The sequence below is a fragment of the Mytilus galloprovincialis genome, chromosome 10 (genome assembly GCF_965363235.1).
Source record: "Mytilus galloprovincialis chromosome 10, xbMytGall1.hap1.1, whole genome shotgun sequence".
Lineage (NCBI taxonomy): Eukaryota > Metazoa > Mollusca > Bivalvia > Mytilida > Mytilidae > Mytilus > Mytilus galloprovincialis.
Window position 1 is genome coordinate 73775903 of NC_134847.1, and position 24012 is coordinate 73799914.

Here is a 24012-nt window from a genome sequence, read left to right on the forward strand (position 1 = left end):
ATTCAGTAGAAAATATATATACATTCTCAACCTAACCATACTTTCGACCTACTGCGAGTTGGCCAGTTTTTACTGTTACTTCTAAAATAGGGGCGCTGGGAAAACCAGCAAGTAAAATGGTCATTATCAGAGCAGTGCGTCTTATTTTAGAATGAATTCACTTCTTTTGAAAAATATTTATGTTGTCATCCAATTTTTCACCGCTTACAACTGTCTGTCTGTGGTTTTATTTTATACGTTAACTTTTAAGGATCAGTTTGTTTTCATTTCATTTTGTTTCATTCTGCTTTCAGTTCGTTTCGCAGGTTACAGGTACCCTCTTTTCTCCCCTTTTCTATTTTTGATATCTTGATCAAAAATTTAAAAAATCAAACTTTCAAAAGTGAAATTAATCGTGTAAATCAGAAACAAAAAACTTAAGCGGACGACTTTACAGGCCTGGCGTTTCGAAAATATATGTAAAACAGATTTTTTCAATACACCAATTGTGACATGTATCACGTTCTTTTAATTTTATATGTGTAGAATAAGACGGCATTCAATGACAAACAGTTTGTTCTATTCAGAAACTTAACATGTGGATTCGAAGTCAAAAAATCATATGTGTTTGTTAGATAGGACTGTCATGCTTATGTAATTTAAAATGAGCGATACTTCCAAGTTTGTTCGCTCTTCAAGAATATCAGAATTCCACTCATTACAAGATTCTATATCAAACATCTAATTTACGTTTCTATATTAACGTTTTCGTTGAGAGAATGGTCTTATCCAGTGAACTGAAACATGCTGCTAATATTAAAGTATTCAATTTAAATAAGGCTTTTTTGTCGTAACCTTAGCTTCAGATTTAAAAAAAAACTCTATTAAGACTTTACGAAATGTTTGCTAGTTTATTGAAAGCTATAGCTGTGTATCAATCTGACGTACAAGGTTATTTATTTTTATTGTTTTTTTTTTTTGTTTTTTTTTGCATTGATCTTATTTGAATTTAAATGATCAGATAATGTTTTTTTTAAATTGATCTGTTTCCGTTAATCTTGCATATGATTTCAATGAATCACACTACCATAACGTTAAATCTTAAAAGAAAATCCGTAAACCTTGAATGTTGAATGTATGCACTTAAGTTTAATTGTTTCATTTTAACAAAAGGTTCATTTTTTAAATAGCTTTGTTATATTTTTCATTCGATTCCTCTTAGGTATTTCTTAGTCACTGGCGTAATTCATTGACATGGAGATGTTTTTTTTTATTGTGTATACGTTAAGGACAATTTGCCATGAGCCTTTGTTCATGTTGTTTGCATTTTTCATTTAATGTTTTGCACAAAAACTTTCTATAATTCCATTCAGTAAATAATCGAAAGTTTATGCCTTTCTGATTGAATATACAGCTGCATTTCTACCTTTACTTACAAATTATAATACTTATTTGATCAATTTTATAAAATATATTAAAATCAGAAACGTTTTACACAATTTGCTTTTTAATACAGATCAAATCGTCTTTTTAATAATATCTAAACGTATTGCATTTTAATTATTTATTTTTATTGTTTGAAGGATTTTGATTTACGATTTGATGTGTACATTTAGAATGATATGGTTGCTGTGAAGTTTAAAATCGCTATATTCAATAAAATGACTACTTGCTACGTCTTCGATATATTTAAAACTTGACAATGTAAGTACATATGTTAGTACATTTGTATATTCAAATTCTGATTTGTAATTATTAATCAAGCAGGTACTTCTGTTATGATTATATCCGATATACCTTTGCTAAGTCTTCTCGTTAGTTATATACAAGTATGTTGTATACGAGACAAGTTTCTGTGTGATAGCTGTCACTTATATATATATAGTGATTATCAAGTATAAACGATTTCTTTTTCAAATGGAGAGTTTTTGAATATACAACCAGCTCACATGTTCATTCAGAAAAAATAAATCAAGGTCAATACAAAAAAAAAAAAACCCGGAGGGTATCCATATAATAATGCCGGACGTCTAGTGATAGGACGGTTTACACTACGTATATTGAAAACTCAGAAGACCTTCGAAAAAAGTCAATTTTCCCGCCATTACATAAAATAGACAACACAAATATCAACTATTAAAAAATCTCATCACAAAGTAAATTTCAAATACCCATCCCCAGAGAGGTATCACCTATCAAATAAAGCGAAGAAAACTTCTCAATTGTGTTCAAGGTGATCAAATAATCTGAATTTAAACGTACTTACATTCATTTTGTATGTTTGAAATTTCTCATGTGATTCATCGTATGATTCTAAATTATGCAATACAATGACGTAATGTTAAGCGATTACTAATGCATAAATATAATGTTGAACTGTTGAAATAATGAGGTTGACTCATATAAAAACATGCTGTTTTTAACCTTGATGATTTTTTAAAATGAATTTCGTATTTTCAAACACACATGTTTCTCCCGCATTCACGGTGATATCAAAGGTTGGACTGCCTGGTCTATAACACTGGTTTTTTTTGTTGCTTTTTTTACTTGAAGGTATCACCATGCCAGTATTCAGCACGTTTACGCTGACTTTAAATATAACTGACAATGTTATATTTTTTTACAACTACTGTTTATAAAATGAAAAATTCATTCAAAACACTAAGGTTTTTCTAACCACGCAAACATGTCTCTTGCCAGAAATTTGGCCTTTTTTTCGTCAAATGTGAATATGCATCCAAATGCGACGCACTACATTTTAACTTTCCTTCTTATCTTGATTTTTTTGGCTGATGTTTTCCTAACAAGGCAGCTGCTAAACAAGAGGTTCTTAAAGATCAATTTGAAATCATTGTTTTTAATAGTTGTCATTGAGCTTTCAGATCTTGATTCACTGACATTGAATATACCCATTACAAATGACAGCAACACTTTCTTTTTGACATTTATAAATCCCTTATCATTCCCTCGTTTATGACTCACAAGAATTTAATTAATCTTGAATAATTCAAAAGACACCCCAAATATTGTATTCCTTGTGGTTTTCAAATTGAGTATATTTCTGTATTACAAATTTTCAAATTTGAATAAATTTCTCCCGTATTTACAATTTAAATTCAAAGATGTACAAATGGTATCATCCTGGTTTGCCAACTTTTAATCACATGCATATGTAAACATAGGGAGGATTGTTGTTTTAACAATTATAGTTTATTCTGAATAACAGTCATATGTTTTACCTTTTATTTTACCTGTAAAATTTTATAAATGATACTATAATAAAACAAAATGGACAATTTTTGTTCTATTTGATATAGTTTTAAGCAGGAAAATGAAGTCAATTAGACAAATTTATATCTTAAATATTCTGCTACTAAATCAAGGAAATGTGCAAAGATATATTTCTTATTTTATAAAATTTAAGTACAGTAGCCATGCAAGATTTATAAATGATACAATGTGAACAGTAATCTGCATCCAAGGTAGCATTTTCTTCTTTGAAAAGAATCCAACAGTTGAATAACGAAACATCGCTCACAATTTCACCCAGAAACTGTATTTATTGATAACGATGCAGCAACCAACAACGCAGCACATACAGTGTTTCAAGGGGTAACTGTGAAAGGCTGCTTCTTATACTTTACCCAGTGCATCTCATCGTCTCCCACATTTCTTTAAAACTGGTGTTCTGAAGGTTTTGACCACCAATATTTGCAAAGGAACGACACAATTTCAGTATTTTGCAAAAGAAATAATAGTGATTCTCAGCATGATATTTCTCTCAAGGACCACAAGGGGAAAAAAGATAAGAACTCCATAGGAATTTTGAAATCACGATTTTTTTAGTTTTCCCCAAGTTAGATCTTATGGAACTTTTTTCTGTGTATATTTGGTATATAATGCTAAAGATTAAAACTTAAAAATCTTCTGTTGCAATTACTTCAAGGTTAGGGTCAAATTTATGCTAGATTGACTGGACTATAAGTCTTGGTTTATTCATATCATGAAAATCATTCAGAAACTGAAGAATTGTTTTGTCTTTTGTAAGTTGTGCATGCAAGCTACATTTTTTTGTACATGAATAGATTGAATTGATATCAACTTATAGAGAGAAAAAAATATTTGAATTATTAATTATTTTCTTTACAAATCAAAATGGAATCACAGAATAAAAATACCTGAATATAGTAAGAAACACTTATATTAAAACTATATACCTAAGTTGGAACAGACTATACTATTTTATGCTCATTAAACCTTTTTATGTTTTCTTTAATATTAAGGGGGGGCAGGGAGCCCGGGCCCCCCCTTTTGGGGAAAAAATTTGGTTGCTTATATAGGGAATCACTGAAGCGTGACTGGAGCGGGCCCCTCTTATGTCAGTCAGTGGGCCCCCACTTATGGAAATTCCTGGATCCGCCACTGCATTTATAAATAAATATTGGTTTAAAAAAAGAAATATTGATGTGTATGACAGTATGACTATCATGCTTATTCCAAATTGATGGTAAATTCCATGTCAGCATTGTATTTTGGGAATTCCCAGGTAAATGCCAAGTCTAAATACAGCTGCTTCATCTATACTATAGCTGTCTGTAAATATATTCTTCCAATCAAGGCAAACCCAGCTGAGTACGGTGTATAAAAACACACTGAATATCCTCCACCAGTATTTACATGCGTACAGTAAATCCGTTAAAGAGTAAACCCCTCCTATCCCCCCTCATTAAATGCACCAAGAATTTCAGGGCTGTAATGTAGGTCATTTATACACACCAAAATTGTACAAAAAACTTATGTCATGTTTCTGTATACCAAATTATCATGAAATTGAGCTGTTTCCTTCAACATATACAAATATGTAGAAATAATGTACATACATCGTTTTCATTAGATACCAGATACGACTAAACATGTAAACAACCCCTGAACTACAATGTTATATGGAATCGTCCATAATGTAAACCCCTAATATACAATGTTGTATGGAATTGTCCAGGCGAAAGACAGAATTCGCGAATACACGGTTTCCGCTGTTAATGCCAGTGTTATCATGACTGACATTAGGGGATGAAATGCATATAGAGGACTATAAACAGCTGATAAAGTCTATTCAATAGTAACGTTTTTGTTCGTTGAAATGTGTGGGATTGTGCAGCACGTGTCATCATGACATGTGTCCCTTCGCGGCCTTCAGTTTAGATTATAGACTAGAGAAGAGACTAAATGCGTACAAACCTGATGTTAAATGAAGATATACGGAATTTAAATAACGTTGATCCTTTAAATGTACGAAACACAAACACATATGACAATTGTTCACATAAAATAGATAGTAAAATTTTCCAAATGAACGTCCATTAAGATTAAGTCTCTGATGAATATTTCCCGCGCAAATGTCATGGAATAGACCAACACGAATTTTCGGTGTGTGTTGTCATTAAAACATTCGGGTCAATGAACACAGTTAGATTAAATATATAAATAGGTTAACTATATTTATATTGGTTTTTCAGAAAAGTGACTTTACCAGATATTTTTTTTGTGGCAAACAACGGTAAATAGCCTATATCATCTTGACATGACATATGAAAACCCCTTAAGCATAATGGTGTGTGTATGGAATAGTCCATGGAATTGTCCAAACCGATACAGGTGAAATACGTAGAATAGTATTGCTGTGTCTATTGTGGACACAGCAATAAAATCAGATTTAAGATCCTCATGAGCCCGTAGTAAAGTAAAAAAACTGTAAAAAGCCTTATTTAATAAAATTTGCTCGATTAACCTTCGATTAACCTTGAAGTGAAGACTAATAAAAATTTGCGTGTATAGTGAACCCCCTAAATAAAATAATACTGTGTTCTAGACCACTTCCGCTTTCGGTGATCAACAGAAATGATTTTTTACTATATAGTATGTTAACTAATAGATAATTGATATCTTAAAGTGGGCAAATCAGGAGTACAAATAGTTAAAACGTACATTTAACTTCTAAGTATTATTTTTTTTAATGGTTTGACACCTTTATTATAAAAAAAAGGTGATGATTTTAACCACACTTGGGTATAGGATTTATAGAAATTATTAAGAAACTTCTGATGGGTCATATTCGTCTATCATATAAATAAATGTAATTAGATGTAAATTATAACCTTCATAAATGATATAATCATTTATATTTACGTCTTAACTTCGTAATACAGATAAAAGTTTCAGGCTACTTCTACATTTAATAACATCTATTTTATCACCAATCAAAGCCGGGCTTCAATATCAATTGGGAGCTGCCTATTCTAGAGGTGGCGTGAATCAGATGTGGATACTAAAAAATTGCAAAGATCTTTTAGAGTACATACAATCTACTACTCTTTCATTTTGCAATAGTTTTAAACTTTCTACACTTTACACAAGTATTCCTCATTCGAAACTAAAAGACAAATTGAAAGAGTTGGAATTGTTTTATTTCATAAAAAATAATGGCCAACGTAGAAAAAATGTATCTCGTCTTAGGGAGGGATACTACTACTTTGTAAAGGATCATACTGATTCAAACCAAGAAATCTCTGAAACTGACATTATCAAGATGCTTCATTTTTTGATTGACAATATATTTGTTACGTTTGGAGGACGTATTTTTCATCAGACTCTCGGCATTCCAATGGGAATAAATTGTATCCCTCTTCTTGCTGACTTGTTTCTTTATTATTATGATGCTTACTTCATACAGGAACTTCTTATATAGAAAAATAAGAAGTTAGCAATATCCTTTAACTATACTTTCTGCTATATAGATGACGTTCTTTCACTAAATAATTCAAAATTTGGTGACTATGTTGAACGCATTTATCTCATCGAACTAGAGATTAATGATACTACAGATTCAGTTAAATCGGTCTCATATCTTGACTTACATCTAGAAATTGACAATGAGGGTCGGTTGAAACAAACTTTTACGATAAAAAAGATGATTTCAGCTTCCCGATTGTGAACTTTCCATTTCTAAGTAGCAACATTCCAGCAGCACCAGCATACGGGGTATATATCTCCCAATTAATACGATATTCCCGCACTTGTATTTCCTATCATGAATTACTTGACAGAGGGTTGCTGCTTACAAGGAAGCTATTAAACCAAAAGTTCCAAATGGTGAAGTTGAAATGATTCCTTCGTAAATTTTACGGACACCATAACGGGTTGCTTGACCGTTATGGAATAACCGTTTCACAGATGATATCGGATATGTTACTTACGTCGTAATTACAATCTTTTCATGAATTTGACCTATCAAGTTAGACGATTTACTGGGTTTGTAATAACATGAACAACACGACAAGTGCCACATGTGGAGCAGGATCTGCTTATCCTTCGGAGCACCTGAGATCACGCCCAGTTTTTGATGGGGTTCGTGTTGCTCAGTCTTTAGTTTTCTATGTTGTTTCTTGTGTACCATTATTTCTGTTTTTTCTTTTTTCATTTTTATCCAGGGTTATCTGTTGTTAGTTCATTTTTAATTTATGAGTTTGACTGTTCCGTTGGTGTCATCACCCCCTTTTATTAACTTCATATCAACTCCAGCGTTACATAATCGTTGTACACGATAGATTGTAATAAAAGTTAAAGCTTGTCCTCATGCAAATGATACACTTACCCCTGACACAAAAATCTGTATGCAAAGATCAGAATATATATATTATATGAATTTTATAACTTGCAATATTTTTTCAATAGTTAAATATCAGTATTCGCCTAGGAACATAAAATTTGTTTTACGACATAACAGGCGATAAATTGTCTACCACTATAAGTATCCATTAAAATGTCGTCAACATATGACAATAACAAATAAATTGTAGCCGAAAATAGATGCTATGCATTTATCATCAGGATGAAAGCGTATTTCTCCTTAGGAAACTACAACAAATGTCTCAAGATATAACCTAAGCCGGATTTGAAATTAAATCGGCTTATCATATAAAAACATTTCCTGAATGAGATCAATCCTTTGAAGTAAATCACCAGCAATGGTATGTATTTTATTTCATCAATTTATTATCTGCCATTCTCGATCGAAATTATGCATCAATATAATATTTGACGATAGAAAACAATACATAAAATATATATACTACGATACACAAGTTTGAACTCCAGTTTATCATAAAATATAATAAAAAGGAAAGACAGTCGAATTATCTAATGAAAAACCTTTTTTTTTACAAAGCAAATGCATATGGTTAAAATAATCTGATCAAATTAAACAGTTTGAAAACACCAAGTTATTGAACACAGGAGTCAAATGTATTTTGCGGGAAATATAATGACAAAAGTCGGCACTTAATTTCGAAGATGAAAATTAAGTATTAAAATATTTGCAAATGCATTCAAAATTTTAAGTAGACCATGTTTAGGTTTTAAATTCTAAGTTCTAACAAAAATAAAAATAATAATAAATCGCGTTTTTGCCTTTAATCATTTGTTTTGATACGAAAATAACACTTTTTAATATTAGACGAATTGTGCTCTCGATTGTGCTATTATTTTCCTTGATAACAATTATCCAATTTTATAATATATGGGAAAGACATTGCCTTGTTTCTTTTGTTGACTAGTGTATCATATAATCTAAAATTTTATATCTTCATTCATTTGTATTATATTTACATTAAACGACTATTTCATCATATCATTGTTTTCACTAACTACAGGCACTCGTCTCAGAATTATTTTCCCCTACATACCTTTATATAACACAAGGAACTTAACTCGCGACTTTTAAAAATGTCATACGGTGACGAAATTCAATTAAAAATGCCGTGTCTCGGCTGTCAACCCAACTAAAACTTGTTATGCCGTAAATCTAAATTGATTTATCTTCACAATGGTGTATAACACGCCTACTGTTGTTGTCGGAATCATCCGTAGCAATCCTACCCAAGTATGTCAATCGTAATTATTTCGTTAACCTACAAAAAATTGGCAATACACCTCTCGCAGTAAATGATAAGTTATAAAAATTGTTTCAGAAAAAACTGTTAAGTTTTCGTATGAATAGAACTTATCATACAGTTAGTAAAATTGTATAATATACCGTGAAAAAATCTAACAAGTGTTATTTGTGGTATGTCTAATAAGTTACAAATTTTCCCATGACGTCAATGTCATGCAGACTCTCTCTTGACTTACGTATGAAATGAAACAAGATCAGATAACTCCGAGAATCATTAAGACTTTCTCATGAAATTGACCAATCGGAAACCGAGATATACAAGGAGACGTGACGCGTTTATTGCCAATTCTTCAGCGGTTTGCAAAATTATTACGATTGACATACTTTGGTAGGATTGCTACAGATGATTCCGACAACAAATGTAGGCATGTTATACACCATTGTAAAGATAAATCAGTTTAGATTTACAATATAACAAGTGGGGTTGACAGCCTATAAAGCGGCATATAACGGAACTTCATCACCACCTGACATTTTTCTAAAATGCAAGTTAAGTACCTTGTGTTATATTAAGGTACATCGGAAAATAATTTCTGAGAAAAGTGCCTGTGTCACTAACTTATTAAATTTTAAAAAGAGGATTTGAATTAAAATTATTAGTTGTTTTGGTATACGTATAAAGATTATAAAAAACGGTCCACCTGTATATGATTCGAATGATACATAAAACGTTGGACCGGTCTGCATATTAGACGGAACTAGATTTTCTTTTTGTATCTGTCAACGCACATTTCAAAATAGAAGACAAACAAACCCAAACCATTAATCCAGAGACAAATCCGAAATATTTGAATAAATAATCCATGAGGGGCTTTTTTTGAAAATCTGCAGATACTAGCGGATATAAACACAAAATCCGGAGTATAGTTAGAATATCGCTATATAAATTAAGGCGACAGTAGTATATAGATGTTCTTATCTAATTGTTTATAAAGAAACAAACCAAGGTAACAAATAAAAACCGAGGACATCGCATAAACTTAAATAAGTGAGGGAAAGTGGGTGAATAGATAGAGAGTTCGTCTCCTGCTATACATTCATCAACATCTTGCGAATCCACACTTATTCAGAATAGGTAATAGGACACAATTATTAAAACTACTAATCAGAATCTGGTATCTTAAGATCTAATTCACAGAAGTCATTATTACGTCGAGACATCGATACATTGTATCGGTCAACTTATTTAGGATCACACTCCAGTAAATGTAAAATGAAGTCTATATAGCGCGAATATGTACGGGCGTACAGCATTATTTGTAATATGTAAGCGTCATAAGACGGAATAGAAGTTATATTCAACTGCTGAGACAATAATGTTCACAACTGGACAACTGTTATAACGACATTTTGAACGATTTTAATGTAAGGTCGTCCATCTGTATCAGTATCACATATTAATAAAAACACGCAATATTTATAAATCTATGCTTGCTTTTATTCCATTGATGCGCAGGATGAACGAAAGTATTTGTTTGTTTACAGCATATCAAGATATTGAATTTGCTATTTATGCTTACTATAATGGTTGCTGGGGCAAAATGTTCCTATTTGGCTGAATTGCAGTCAGGTGATAAAATCTGTGAGAGAACAATGACGTAAGTTGGATAGAAAATCGACAATGAATCGTTATACAAATAATCATGTACTGAAATAAGATTGATTGATCCCTGGCTGCTTAACCAAAAGTGAAAAACAGTTTATGTAAATAAAAAAAGAAGATGTGGTATGATTGCCAACACTCCAAACTGCCCTCAGTCTGAAAAGGCCATGTTTTGTGCTCGAAACTGAGTCAAAACTGGTCGGGACATGTCGTTACTGAGATGAGAATGGTCGAGACAGGTCGAGATTGGTCGAACATTTGTCGAGAACATTTGAAACTATTCCAATATTGTCAAGTTCTGAATCAGACTTGTGAAAGTAAAGTTGAAATCAAAGTTGAGTACAATTAAGTACTGTCGAGATTATGTCGAGTCTTATCAAGTAAATATGTGCTCAACATTACTAGCCCAGCACATAATATGGTCTTTTCAGACTCTGATCAGTTTGTAGTGCAATGAGACAACTCTCCACAAAATACCAAATGAAATAGCATTTTAGAAGTATAGGTCACCGTAGGGCATTAAGCAATGAGCAAAGCCTATACCGCCTAGTCAGCTATAAAATGCCTCAAAATGTAAAATAATACAAACGAGAAGACTAACGGGCCAGTTTATGTACAAAATAATGAACGCAAACACATGCTTATCTGCAACGTATATATCTGGCGTATAGACTAAATTTAGTCCTGGTATCTATGATGAGTTTACGTATGACAAACATTGAATAACAGACTCCCGACTTGGGACATTCACATACCATGTGTGGCGGATTTAACTCGTTTAAAGATGCCAACACTCCCCTAACCAGGGATAGTTATGTAACAGTACAACATAAAAAAAAAAACAACACTTATATGGATATAGGAAGATGTGATATGAGTACCAATGAGACAACTCTCTATCCAACTATCCAAGTAAAAATTTATAAAAGTAAACCGTTATAGGTGAAGGTACAGTCTTCAACAAGGAGCATTCGCTCACACCGAACAGCAAGCTATAAAGGCTCTAAACATCACTAGTGTTAAACCATTCAAACGGGTAAACCAACGGTCTAATCCATATAAAAACGAGAAACGAGAAACACTTATGAACCACACAAACATGCAACAACTACTGAACAGCTAATGCATACATAGGTCAAATTAGAAATAGTTATATCAATAATTGCCTAAAGAATATATCTAAATACGACGTAAGTATTACGGTTTCACGACAGTAACTTTCATTTTTAAATATATGAAAAAGAAATGTAGGGATTTGGAGAAAACCATAAATTTGGATGTTATCTAAACAGGTCTCTGTGGCAAGTGAAAGGAACTAATGTAATTGACAATTAAAAAAAAACGTTGCAACCAATCCCACTCTAAAAAAACAAAAAAACTTAGTAGTCTAAAAGAAGACACTTATGTCTTATATCACGGTTGAATATTGAATATGTTATACACAAGACCTGTCATCAACATAATATCCTTTTTGAGTACAATTTACGTTTTTGATAAAGACAACAGTGAAGATTGTCCTGTCTTGATTTAATTGCATAATATTTAGATATAAGAAGATGTGGTATTTTATTAAGTTATATAACTGTTTAAAAGCATGTTAATTGTTTTGCAGAAGAACAGTAATGTATACTGCTTACACTACCAGGCTGAAATGGGTTTGTAATATATTTGGTAGAAACTGTTACTTGTAAGTATAAGCGTGTTTTTTGTATGGTTCTGGTAAACGAGTTATGCTAATAAACCTTCACACTCCAAATAACATTTTCGTATTTCGTAAAAAAAAACTCTTTCGAGAAATATCCATTGAAATACTTGAACTCCAAAAGAAATATTGCTTGTTCGACAAAAACGGTACCTACCCACTTGACTACATTGAAGCTAAAATGTGATTATGTTTTCAAAGCTGGCGTCTATTTTACTTGTTTCCTTGGTTTATAACCCAAACGAAGCTCCAGACCGAGGATGTATTTATATGCCTTTTCCAAGTCAGAAACGTCTAACCTCTGGTAGTCTTAATTTTCTTAATTTTGTGGTTCATTCATATGTTTTGAGTTTAGTGGGGCAACAACTTTTTTTGACCTAGTATACACTATTGCCAGCTAAAACTTGGTTTTATACATCTCTTTCTTTTGGTAATTTCACGTTACCTTGTTACGTATTCTATTACTGTTTTAAATTGTACTTTGATAAAGTTCAGGAAATGAAATTTTCTCTATCTTAATTAATTTTGAAAATACATTCATATTATTTCATCCCTTAAAAAGCTGACATTTACAAAGTGCACGAAATTTATTCGGGGTTTTGGTAAGGATATCTTATCCTCAATAGAAGATTTAATGTTTTGATTTGATTTTTTAATTGAAAATGAAAATGAGGAATGTGTCAAAGAGACAACAACCCGACCATACAATAGACAACATCAGATGGTCAGCAATAGGTCTTCAATGCAGTGAAAAACTCCCGCACCCGGATGCGTCCTTCAGCTGGCCCCTTAACAAATATATATACTAGTTCAGTGATAATGGACGTCATACTAAAGTTTTCTATTGGCTATGTTGTTGTCTTTTTGTCAACCTATAGGTTTGTATTGCCACTTGAGTATATTCTTCCCTTTAACAGTGTTTAAACTATATTGAAAAAGAAAAATACAATGGTTAACGTTCTAAAATACGCGTAGGTTCACAGAAATTGAACATTTATTCTTCTACAAGAATTATTCTGAATTTTATAACTAATCGGATTAAAAGTTTTCTTTTACATTAATTAATATAATTTCATAAAATTATGATTTACTGACATTTTCAACTCGTTATTTCGTATGTTTTCATAAGTTTATAATTTACAGTCCTTTTTAACTCAATATTCTTTTGTATTATAAAATTATTATAATAAGTTCTAAAATTAGACTTTTTATTTGATTTAAATAGCATATTAATAATCTTTTTATTTTAGTATGTACTTCATTGTTTCTGTAAAACAAACCAGAACTGAGACGGTTGTAACTCCAGTATGTTGTGAAGGATATATCGAAGAGGACGAAAAATGCATGAGTAGTAATTGTCTTTTTATTTGATATTATTTTATTATGCTACAAACATTCAAATAAGATTAAAAAGGCAAAATCCTTTGCACAAAATGCTACATAAGCAGACAATTCCACGTAATAAGAGTTCGCCACATAAAATATGTCATCCAATTTAGTAATACTAGTTGAGCTCCAACCACAAAAAATATCAAAATCATCTGTCATTTAACATATTCAACTGAATATATTAGATTTTATGTAACAGTATTTCTTCAATGGTCAAATATCATACATTTATTTCGAAGATACAAATAAAGGTTAAAGTACCCGAGGGAATCACATAAAGTATATAAGTAATTAGACGGGATGTGTATACAGATTCAGCGTTTTCTGCTAATCATGTATGCATCTATGCATATTCATAATTCGTCAAAATGTTTACATTCGGTAATAAGAAAATATCAGAACATTAACAAATGATACAAAAATGATCTAAGACTGCTGAAACATGTTTCTAGAGAGTTAAGACACGGAAACAGCATATCGGTCATCCACTTTTCGATGATGAAAACAGACGTGTTTCCTTATATCTCTGTTGGAACATAATATTTTATTAAAGTACGCATTACACCTGTTTCTTAGCCTCGTACAACTACAGCTGATATTTAAGGACACTAAACAGTTATTGTCTTTATCCTGCAATTAATTCTGGATATTGTTTGTGCTTTGAAAGACACAAAAACTCACATTTTTTGATTTTTTTTTCGATTTAAAATCCCTTGAGGCCAGTGTAGTAGTAATAAAATCACACATTCAGCTGAAGACTGGTTCGCAAAAAATAAAGGCAACAGTAGTATACCGATGTTCAAACTCATAAATCCATGGACAAAAAACAAAATCGGGGTAACAAACTAAAACTGAGGGAAACGCATTAAATATAAGAGGAGAACAACGACACAACACTACAATGTAACACACACAGAAAAGGACCAAGCAACAGACAAAATCCCACGAGAATAACAAATATAACATCAAAACCAAATAAATGAATTTAGGATAGACAAGTACCGTGACACGTCTTATCGCAATGTGAATTTACACTGCAAAATAAGAGAAAACAAACGACGCAACGTTAAAATGTAACACATACAGAAACGAACTATAATATACCAATGGCCATATTCCTGACTTGGTACAGAAAAATAGAATATCGAATGGTCAACAATAATACATCGCTCAAGGTGAATAATTATCTTTTTTAACATAACAACTAATTTCAACAGTAAAAAAAATTATCAAAACAAAAATGAATATCCAATTTGAAACAGAAGTGTACGAGTTGTCCTACGCTCCAGAATTTTGAACTGAACTTGCCATTCACGTAACATGCATGCCGAAATTGACATGGTTTCTACATATGTCTACATTTTTCAACATAAGAAAATGTTTGTTCCAAATCAGGAATTTGATATTTATTATTTTAGAGCATTTGATTTTTCCGTTTCCTAGAGACTTTCCATCTAGAATTTCCCTCGCAGTTTGGTATTTTTCCTTATTTTCTATTTCATAAATGTCAAAAGTGAGAAATAAGTGTGTCATGCTTATATGTGTAAAGACAAAATTGAATCCAATTGAATCGAAGGAACTTTCAACTATTCCGAATCAATAAATATTTTTCTTACCATTTTCAGGTTTATATTTTGTATTTGTTTTATTATTATTTTTCTTTTCACTAGATTATGTCTGTTTTTCTCTGGTATAGTGCATGAAATGATCTCCTAAGTACTATCCTTGTACGTTTTATGCCTTTCAAAAGTTATGAGCTGATGAAAACTTGAATACCAAGCGACTTCATAGCAGATTCATATAAAAAAACTAAATAAAGACCCGGAATATCGTCTGCGGTGAGACTTATTTTAAAATTAGACGTTGTCGAAAATGGAAGTTGAAAACACTTGTTACGAGGCATCATAAGGTAGACGGAAATTTACTTATCTTGGTTATTGCAGTGTACGCAAATCTTCTTTCTGTCAATGTATATATTATCTAACATTACAGCTGTAACAACAGAAACTCCAACCGGAAGCTTAGCGGGGAATTTAACAAGTACCTCCCCGGTAGTAGTCAGTATATCAGTTGTACTAATCCTGATTCTTATAGCGTTAGCTGTAGCAGTTATGTTTGTTTTACATCGCAGAAAGCTGAAAATGTGAGTCATTTTCAAACTCTATATATATTCCATATAAACATAAACAGATTGTGAACGAAATTATAGACAAGAATGTAATCACGTAAACTATATGGGTGGTACGTCAATGAAAAAATACCTTAAGGTGGCTCACCCCAGTAAGGACCCCCGGTATTTTTTTATTTTCACATATTTTGTAGATGTTTTTATGCTGAATCCAAAATTGCAAATAAAAAGGGTCACTAGGCTCGTTCTCCCCTCAAATTGAAGCGAAATGTGAGATGTTGACCCTATTTCCAAAAATTTCCACCCTTTTAATTTTAACAGCTTAATCAAATTCAAAGATGCAGTGTCTATCAGTTAAAATGTATTGCACAAACTTGGATGGATGGATATCAGAAAGGGAATATTCTACATGCACAAATAATTTAACTGCTACTTATAACACATATATCCAATTTTAATTTTGATTATGAAAACTAATTTTGATAAAATAGTATCTTAATTAGTAAAAAACAAATCCATTAGTATGTCTCCATATATCAGAGTGTGTTTATACTTCTTTTTAAAGTCCTGGTTTTATTATCACGATACCCTCTTTTAAAGCTATTTAGAGAAATAATAAATTTGATATATTTGATAATACTTTCATCTCACAAGCAATAAAACTATATACAAGTTTGTTCTAATGTAAGTTAAACCCCCTTTGATGCATTTGTTTCAGTCTTTTAAGTCCAGTATTGCCATTTCCTGGTATAATTATGGTCACAGTCGTACCGAATTTACTGTAACCACAAAAACTTATGGTAGTGTATGCCCAGCACATGCAACTTAACAAAGACTTTAGAATAAGTGACCTCAAAACTAATAAGGATCCTTCTTTCGTTACAAACATTTCTTTTATCAAACCATCTGAAAAGAAAAACAAACCAAAAACCAAGATTACTGAAGGACAAATAGAAGGGAAGTGATTCCAACAATTTTTTAAAAGAAAAATGTAAACTTGTGTATGTTTATTAATGTCATTTTAATGTCATTTTTGCAGACCATTTCTTTACAAAAGCCGAACAGATTCAGTATCAAAAAACCAAGTCTGTGGTAAGTTTGCCAGAATATCGACTGATCGAATCTATGGTAAGTTTACCTAGATATCTACAAGTCCAGTCTATAACAAGTAGACTGAGATCGACTGATGTGGTCTTTAATAAACATGTCGGCATATCGACTGATTCAGAATATAAAAAGTAAGACGGGATAATGACTGATCCGTTGTATGGTGGGTAGGCAGGACTTTCGACTAATTCAGTATATGGTTAGTAGACCGGAGTATCGATTGATCAAGTCTATGACCAGTAGGTAGAATTATCGACTAATTCAGTATATGGTAAGAAGACCGGAGTATCGATTGATCAAGTCTATGATCGTTAGTTCGAATCATTACTAATCCCGGGTGTGGTAAGAAGACATAAGTATCGAATGATCCGTTCTTTATAAAGAAAGTAGATTTGTAGCAGTTGCTCCATTATATGGTAAGTTTCCATGCCTTCTTTCTATAGATAGGATCATTCGATACGCCGGCCTGAATCTGTAACCGGGGTATTGACTCCGCTAGTCTATATTAAGTATGTCAGTGTATTGCTTGACCAAGTCTATGGTTTATAGGCTTGAGTATCGACTACTCTTGTCTATGCTAAGTATGCCGGAACATCCACGGGTTCAGTCTTGAGTAAAAGGAAGCAGGAGACTCGCCCGATCCAGTCTATAGTAAAACGTCCGAGGTATCGACTGATCCGATCTTTCGTAAATAGGACCGAGTATCGATTGATCCTGTTTATGGTGAGTAAGCAAGAGTATCAACTGATCAAGTATTTGGTTATTGGTAAGTAGGCCGTAGTATCGACTGATCCCGTCTATGGTAAGCAAGCTGGGGTATTGACTGATCTTATATATGGTGAGTAGGCCGAAGTATTGACTTATACAGTATTTGGTAAGTAGGAACTAGTATCGACTGTTCTAGTAATAGTAACTAAGCTGGAGTATCGACTGATCCATTCTATGGTATGTTGGCCAGATTATTGACTGATTCTGTGTATGGGAAATATTTTGTAGACTTAACTGATCTTATCTATGGTAAGTAGACTAAGAGTATCGACTGATCAGGTTTATAGTAAGAAAGCTCGATTATCGACTGATCTAGTCTATGTTATAAAGTTATGGTATACCGACTGATCCAGTCTATGTTGAATAGAGTGAAGGATCGATTGATCCACTCTAAGAAGCCAAGAGTATATAATAATTTAGCCTTTAGTTAGGCAGAGTATTGACTGATACTGTCTATTTCAAATACACGGGCAAATTTCGTTCACATGCATTTCACGTGAATTTGAATTCATGTGAATCTCACGTGAAATTCACATGAATTTCACCTCAAACGAGCTTATACGTAAAATCAGTTTTTGTAAGTTTCATGTGAATCTCATGTGAAACTAATGTGAATTTCACATGAAAATCACGTAAATTATTTTGATGTGAAATTCAAATGAATTTGTAAAAAAGAGTATTTTAAATAACATCTAAATTTTCAAATTTAATTAAAATCATGAAAAATATCAAATTTTTTTGTTGTAAATTTCATGTGAAATTCATGTGAAAAATTTCACGTCAGATTCATGTGAATCTAAATTCATGTGAAATTCACATGAAAATTTTCACGTGAGTTTCATGTATAAGCTCGATTGAGGTGAATCTCACGTGAAATTTTTCATGTGAATTTCATGTGAGATTCATGTGAAATTCATGTGAGCAAATTTTGCCTGTGTAGGCTGGGGTATCGACTGGTCTAGTCTTTGGTAATCGACTAATATAGTACATGGCAAGTAGAATGAAGTATCGACTGATCCAGTCTATTGTAAGTAGAAAGGGTAATCGACTAATCTAGTTTATGGTGAGTAGGCCGAAGTATTGACTTATACAGTATTTGGTAAGTAGGAACTAGTATCGACTGTTCTAGTAATAGTAACTAAGCTGGAGTATCGACTGATCCATTCTATGGTATGTTGGCCAGATTATTGACTGATTCTGTGTATGGGAAATATTTTGTAGACTTAACTGATTTTATCTATGGTAAGTAGACTAAGAGTATCGACTGATCAGGTTTATAGTAAGAAAGCTCGATTATCGACTGATCTAGTCTATGTTATAAAGTTATGGTATACCGACTGATTCAGTCTATGTTGAATAGAGTGAAGGATCGATTGATCCACTCTAAAAAGCCAAGAGTATATACTAATCTAGCCTTTAGTTAGGCAGAGTATATATTGACTGATACTATCTATTTCAAATACACGGGCAAATTTCGCTCACATGCATTTCACGTGAATTTGAATTCATGTGAATCTCACGTGAAATTCACATGAATTTCACCTCAAACGAGCTTATACGTAAAATCAGTTTTTGTAAGTTTCATGTGAATCTCATGTGAAACTAATGTGAATTTCACATGAAAATCACGTAAATTATTTTGATGTGAAATTCAAATGAATTTGTAAAAAAGAGTATTTTAAATAACATCTAAATTTTCAAATTTAATTAAAATCATGAAAAATATCAAATTTTTTTGTTGTAAATTTCATGTGAAATTCATGTGAAAAATTTCACGTCAGATTCATGTGAATCTAAATTCATGTGAAATTCACATGAAAATTTTCACGTGAGTTTCATGTATAAGCTCGATTGAGGTGAATCTCACGTGAAATTTTTCATGTGAATTTCATGTGAGATTCATGTGAAATTCATGTGAGCAAATTTTGCCTGTGTAGGCTGGGGTATCGACTGGTCTAGTCTTTGGTAATCGACTAATATAGTACATGGCAAGTAGAATGAAGTATCGACTGATCCAGTCTATTGTAAGTAGAAAGGGTAATCGACTAATCTAGTTTATGGTGAGTAGGCCGAAGTATTGACTTATACAGTATTTGGTAAGTAGGAACTAGTATCGACTGTTCTAGTAATAGTAACTAAGCTGGAGTATCGACTGATCCATTCTATGGTATGTTGGCCAGATTATTGACTGATTCTGTGTATGGGAAATATTTTGTAGACTTAACTGATCTTATCTATGGTAAGTAGACTAAGAGTATCGACTGATCAGGTTTATAGTAAGAAAGCTCGATTATCGACTGATCTAGTCTATGTTATAAAGTTATGGTATACCGACTGATCCAGTCTATGTTGAATAGAGTGAAGGATCGATTGATCCACTCTAAAAAGCCAAGAGTATATACTAAACTAGCCTTTAGTTAGGCAGAGTATTGACTGATACTGTCTATTTCAAATACACGGGCAAATTTCGCTCACATGCATTTCACGTGAATTTGAATTCATGTGAATCTCACGTGAAATTCACATGAATTTCACCTCAAACGAGCTTATACGTAAAATCAGTTTTTGTAAGTTTCATGTGAATCTCATGTGAAACTAATGTGAATTTCACATGAAAATCACGTAAATTATTTTGATGTGAAATTCAAATGAATTTGTAAAAAAAAGTATTTTAAATAACATCTAAATTTTCAAATTTAATTAAAATCATGAAAAATATCAAATTTTTTTGTTGTAAATTTCATGTGAAATTCATGTGAAAAATTTCACGTCAGATTCATGTGAATCTAAATTCATGTGAAATTCACATGAAAATTTTCACGTGAGTTTCATGTATAAGCTCGATTGAGGTGAATCTCAAGTGAAATTTTTCATGTGAATTTCATGTGAGATTCATGTGAAATTCATGTGAGCAAATTTTGCCTGTGTAGGCTGGGGTATCGACTGGTCTAGTCTTTGGTAATCGACTAATATAGTACATGGCAAGTAGAATGAAGTATCGACTGATCCAGTATATTGTAAGTAGAAAGGGTAATAGACGAATCTAGTTTATGGTGAGTAGTCTGGAGTATACCTTCCACAGAGTTGATTACATTAAATGTACAAATAAATTAATCTAACCAGTTTGCAAACGTAAATCTTGGTAAAACTATGCGCTACTTTTTTTTCTATTTGTATTTACAGTTGAACCAAACAGTGATATTCCCGAATACCTAGACTTGGAGCAGTCTAAAGAATCACCCAGTAAACCAAGTATAGCAAATGTCCTTTATAATAAAATGCAGACACTTAGAAGGACAAAGGAAACTAAAATTCAAAATGATTCTGAGTTACAGATTTATGACACGTGCGAAGATACCACAGACTCTTTAGAATACAATAATCTGAACAAAAGTTTGAAAGGTATGATCACAGAGAAAGTTAACACCGTCAGTTCATCAATAAAAAGAATAAGAGATAGTTTGAAATCAAAGGAGAATTCATCCGATAATAAAAAAGAAAAGTTAACTTCTATGAAATCCATGGGCAGAAATCAACTTGGGACTTTGCCTGAGATTCCTTCATGTAAAGCAGACAACAGCAGCAATGACGTTACATTAAGCGTTAAAAAACGTCGGTATATTCAGCCAATCGGAGAATTTCCGTTAACCGCAAATACTGCGTACGGCGAGGTTCAAGATGAACCAATTGAAACGTTCGAATATTTGAACAAACCTAAATTAACATCGAAAGAAAATGATTACCACGAATTCGAAAAAAAGGAAAATAGATTAGAAAAAAACACAGATTCTCAAAAGGATACAAATTCTAAGGAGGAAATTCCTCCAGTGTATGATGACATACACGTATATGCTGATATTTAACACAAATAAACAATAAATGTTAATCAACACTACACTATCTTCCAGTCGTGTGATGCTTCAAATTCCAATATGCTTAATCGTGTAATAACTGTTATAACATGTGATTAACAAATGAGAATGCATGGTAAATTTAGAAAAAAAACCAACAAACTATTATACATTACTGTATTATCTAATTTATAAAACATTTGTTACATGATGATGTTTATTGTCAATCAAAAGGCAACAATCGATAAACTAAGGAATCAAACCTATAAGTTAATAAGCAATCACAGAATGAACATTTTGTCGACCCTAGTATAGAGGCCATATTCTAGTATATATGCATACATTAGTTAAATTAATTTAATACGTCAATTATGTGGTTATACAGTTATCAAATTCAGTACTTTTTTTATATTGTCTTGATAACGAAATCATCGAACAATGTGGTTTTTATTTGTACACATTCTATATTTACTTTGTATAAGTAAAAAATGGTGGTCGAACTATATAACGACATTATAGACATCAGAAACACATCGATGACTTTCCTATAAACCAGTATTTGTTGTTTGAGAATGTAATAAACAATACGCAACAGCTATAGCTGTTGGAATAAAATATTAAATCAATTTTTAATTTTTAATAGAAATTAAATAAAAAAATGTTGGTTCCCAACATGAACTATTACATAACGTATGAAAATAAAAATGTATGGTAAGATTTTTCATGAGACAACCACTAGTATCTGTAAGAACAACGGATTAAGATCGTACAGGAAAATAATATACGGTATAGTCATCTATGATAGTCCCCACTATGACAAAACGTGAAACACTTCAGAAGTGAAAACCAAAGACAAGATTTATACTCTAACAAGCAGCAACCAACAACATCCAGTGGATCGAATTTATCTGGCTTATAGTAGGAAGAAAAAGTATGTTTAAGTGTTTAACATATTTGTGAGCCATCAGCACAACATAACCTTGTACAATTCTTTAACGACACAACAAAGGGACACTCTGAAAAACCAGTAGGGAAGGGTTCGCTTGGCTCATCAGGTAGGCACTTTATATTCCCTCTCTCCAGAAGATAGCTATATCCTTTAACTTTACTTTCCGCTATATAGATGATGTTCTTTCACTAAATAATTCAAAATTTGGTGACTTTGTTCAACGCATCTATTCCATTGAACTGGAATAAAGGATACAACAAATACAGTTAAGTCGGCCTCATATCTTGACTTACATCTAGAAATTGACAATTAAGGTCGGTTGAAAACAATACTTTACGACAAAAGAGATGATTTCAGCTTTCCAATTGTGAACTTTCCATTTCTAAGTAGCAACATTCTAGTAGCACCTGCATACGGTGTATATATCTCCCAACTGATACGATATTCCCGTGCTTGCATTTCCTATCATGATTTTCTTGATAGAGGGCTACTGCTCACAAGGAAGCTATTAAACCAAGATTTCCAAATGGTTAAGTTAAAATCATCACTTCGTAAATTTTACGGACGCCATCAGGAGTTGGTTGACCGTTATGGAATAACCGTTTCACATATGATATCGGACATTTTCCTTACGTCGTAACTACAATCCCCTTCCCTTTCATGAATGTGACCTACCGAATTAGACTATTTACCGGATTTGTAATCACATAAGCAACACGACGGGTGCCACATGTGGAGCAGGATCTGCTTACCCTTCCGGAGCACCTGAGATCACCCCTAGTTTTTGGTGGGATTGGTGTTGTTTATTCTTTAGTTTTCTATGTTGTGTCATGTGTACTATTGTTTGTCTGTTTGTCTTTTTTACTTTTAGCCATGGTGTTGTCAGTTTATTTTCGATTTATCAGTTTGACTGTCCCTCTGGTATAATTCGTCCCTCTTTTATATTCCCTCTCTCCAGAAGAAAAAAAATTACCCTAAAGGACAAAAGATATAAGGTACCGAGGAAAGAGTATTGTGCGTTCCTAAAAAGCAAGTTCAAAGACAAGTTTCAATTATTAAAAGAGAGGCGAAAGATACCAGAGGGACATTCAAACTCATAAATCGATAAAAAAAAATCATAAATAAAGCACGTTCTCCAAGACTAAAATTCAAACATTACACATATAACAGATTTATTATAAATTGATGCCTCAATACAAATATAAGACTAGAGATGTATAGGGAAGTATAATATAACGTAGACTCGAGTAGGGAAATAACCAGAAATAAATGATCATATATTTAAGTTTAAAATGACCAGTAAGTTTGATCGTTGCAAGGAATGAAGAAGCTGCTTAGATTGATAGAAAATAGCTTCCGCAATTGATTCTGTTTTACTCTAAAATCTTTCAGTAATATTCAATTACAACGGCAGCCTGTATATATACTAGTACATAGTACGATATACCAGTGTACTAATTTGAAAAATGTTAAACTTTGTCGACAATTTTAAAAATCTTTGATACTTTATTGACTTCCAGTCAAAG

General features: G+C 32.3%; 1 protein-coding gene across 2 annotated transcripts; it reads left to right on the plus strand.

Annotated features, from left to right (window-relative positions):
* The first annotated feature begins 1646 nt into the window (after nucleotides 1-1646).
* On the plus strand, nucleotides 1647-22163 carry LOC143048352 (uncharacterized). Of its 2 annotated transcripts, none has more exons than XM_076221995.1 (7): nucleotides 1647-1683; nucleotides 10475-10587; nucleotides 12205-12279; nucleotides 13545-13645; nucleotides 15676-15826; nucleotides 16851-16903; nucleotides 20870-22163. In XM_076221995.1, the coding sequence occupies exons 2-7, from the start codon at nucleotides 10502-10504 to the stop codon at nucleotides 21547-21549; spliced, it is 1146 nt and encodes a 381-aa protein (XP_076078110.1). In that variant the 5' UTR covers nucleotides 1647-1683; nucleotides 10475-10501; the 3' UTR covers nucleotides 21550-22163. The 2 variants fall into 2 exon arrangements, with proteins under 2 accessions (XP_076078110.1, XP_076078112.1); XM_076221997.1 differs by lacking the exon at nucleotides 1647-1683 and adding an exon at nucleotides 7874-8006.
* Nucleotides 22164-24012: the final 1849 nt, after the last annotated feature.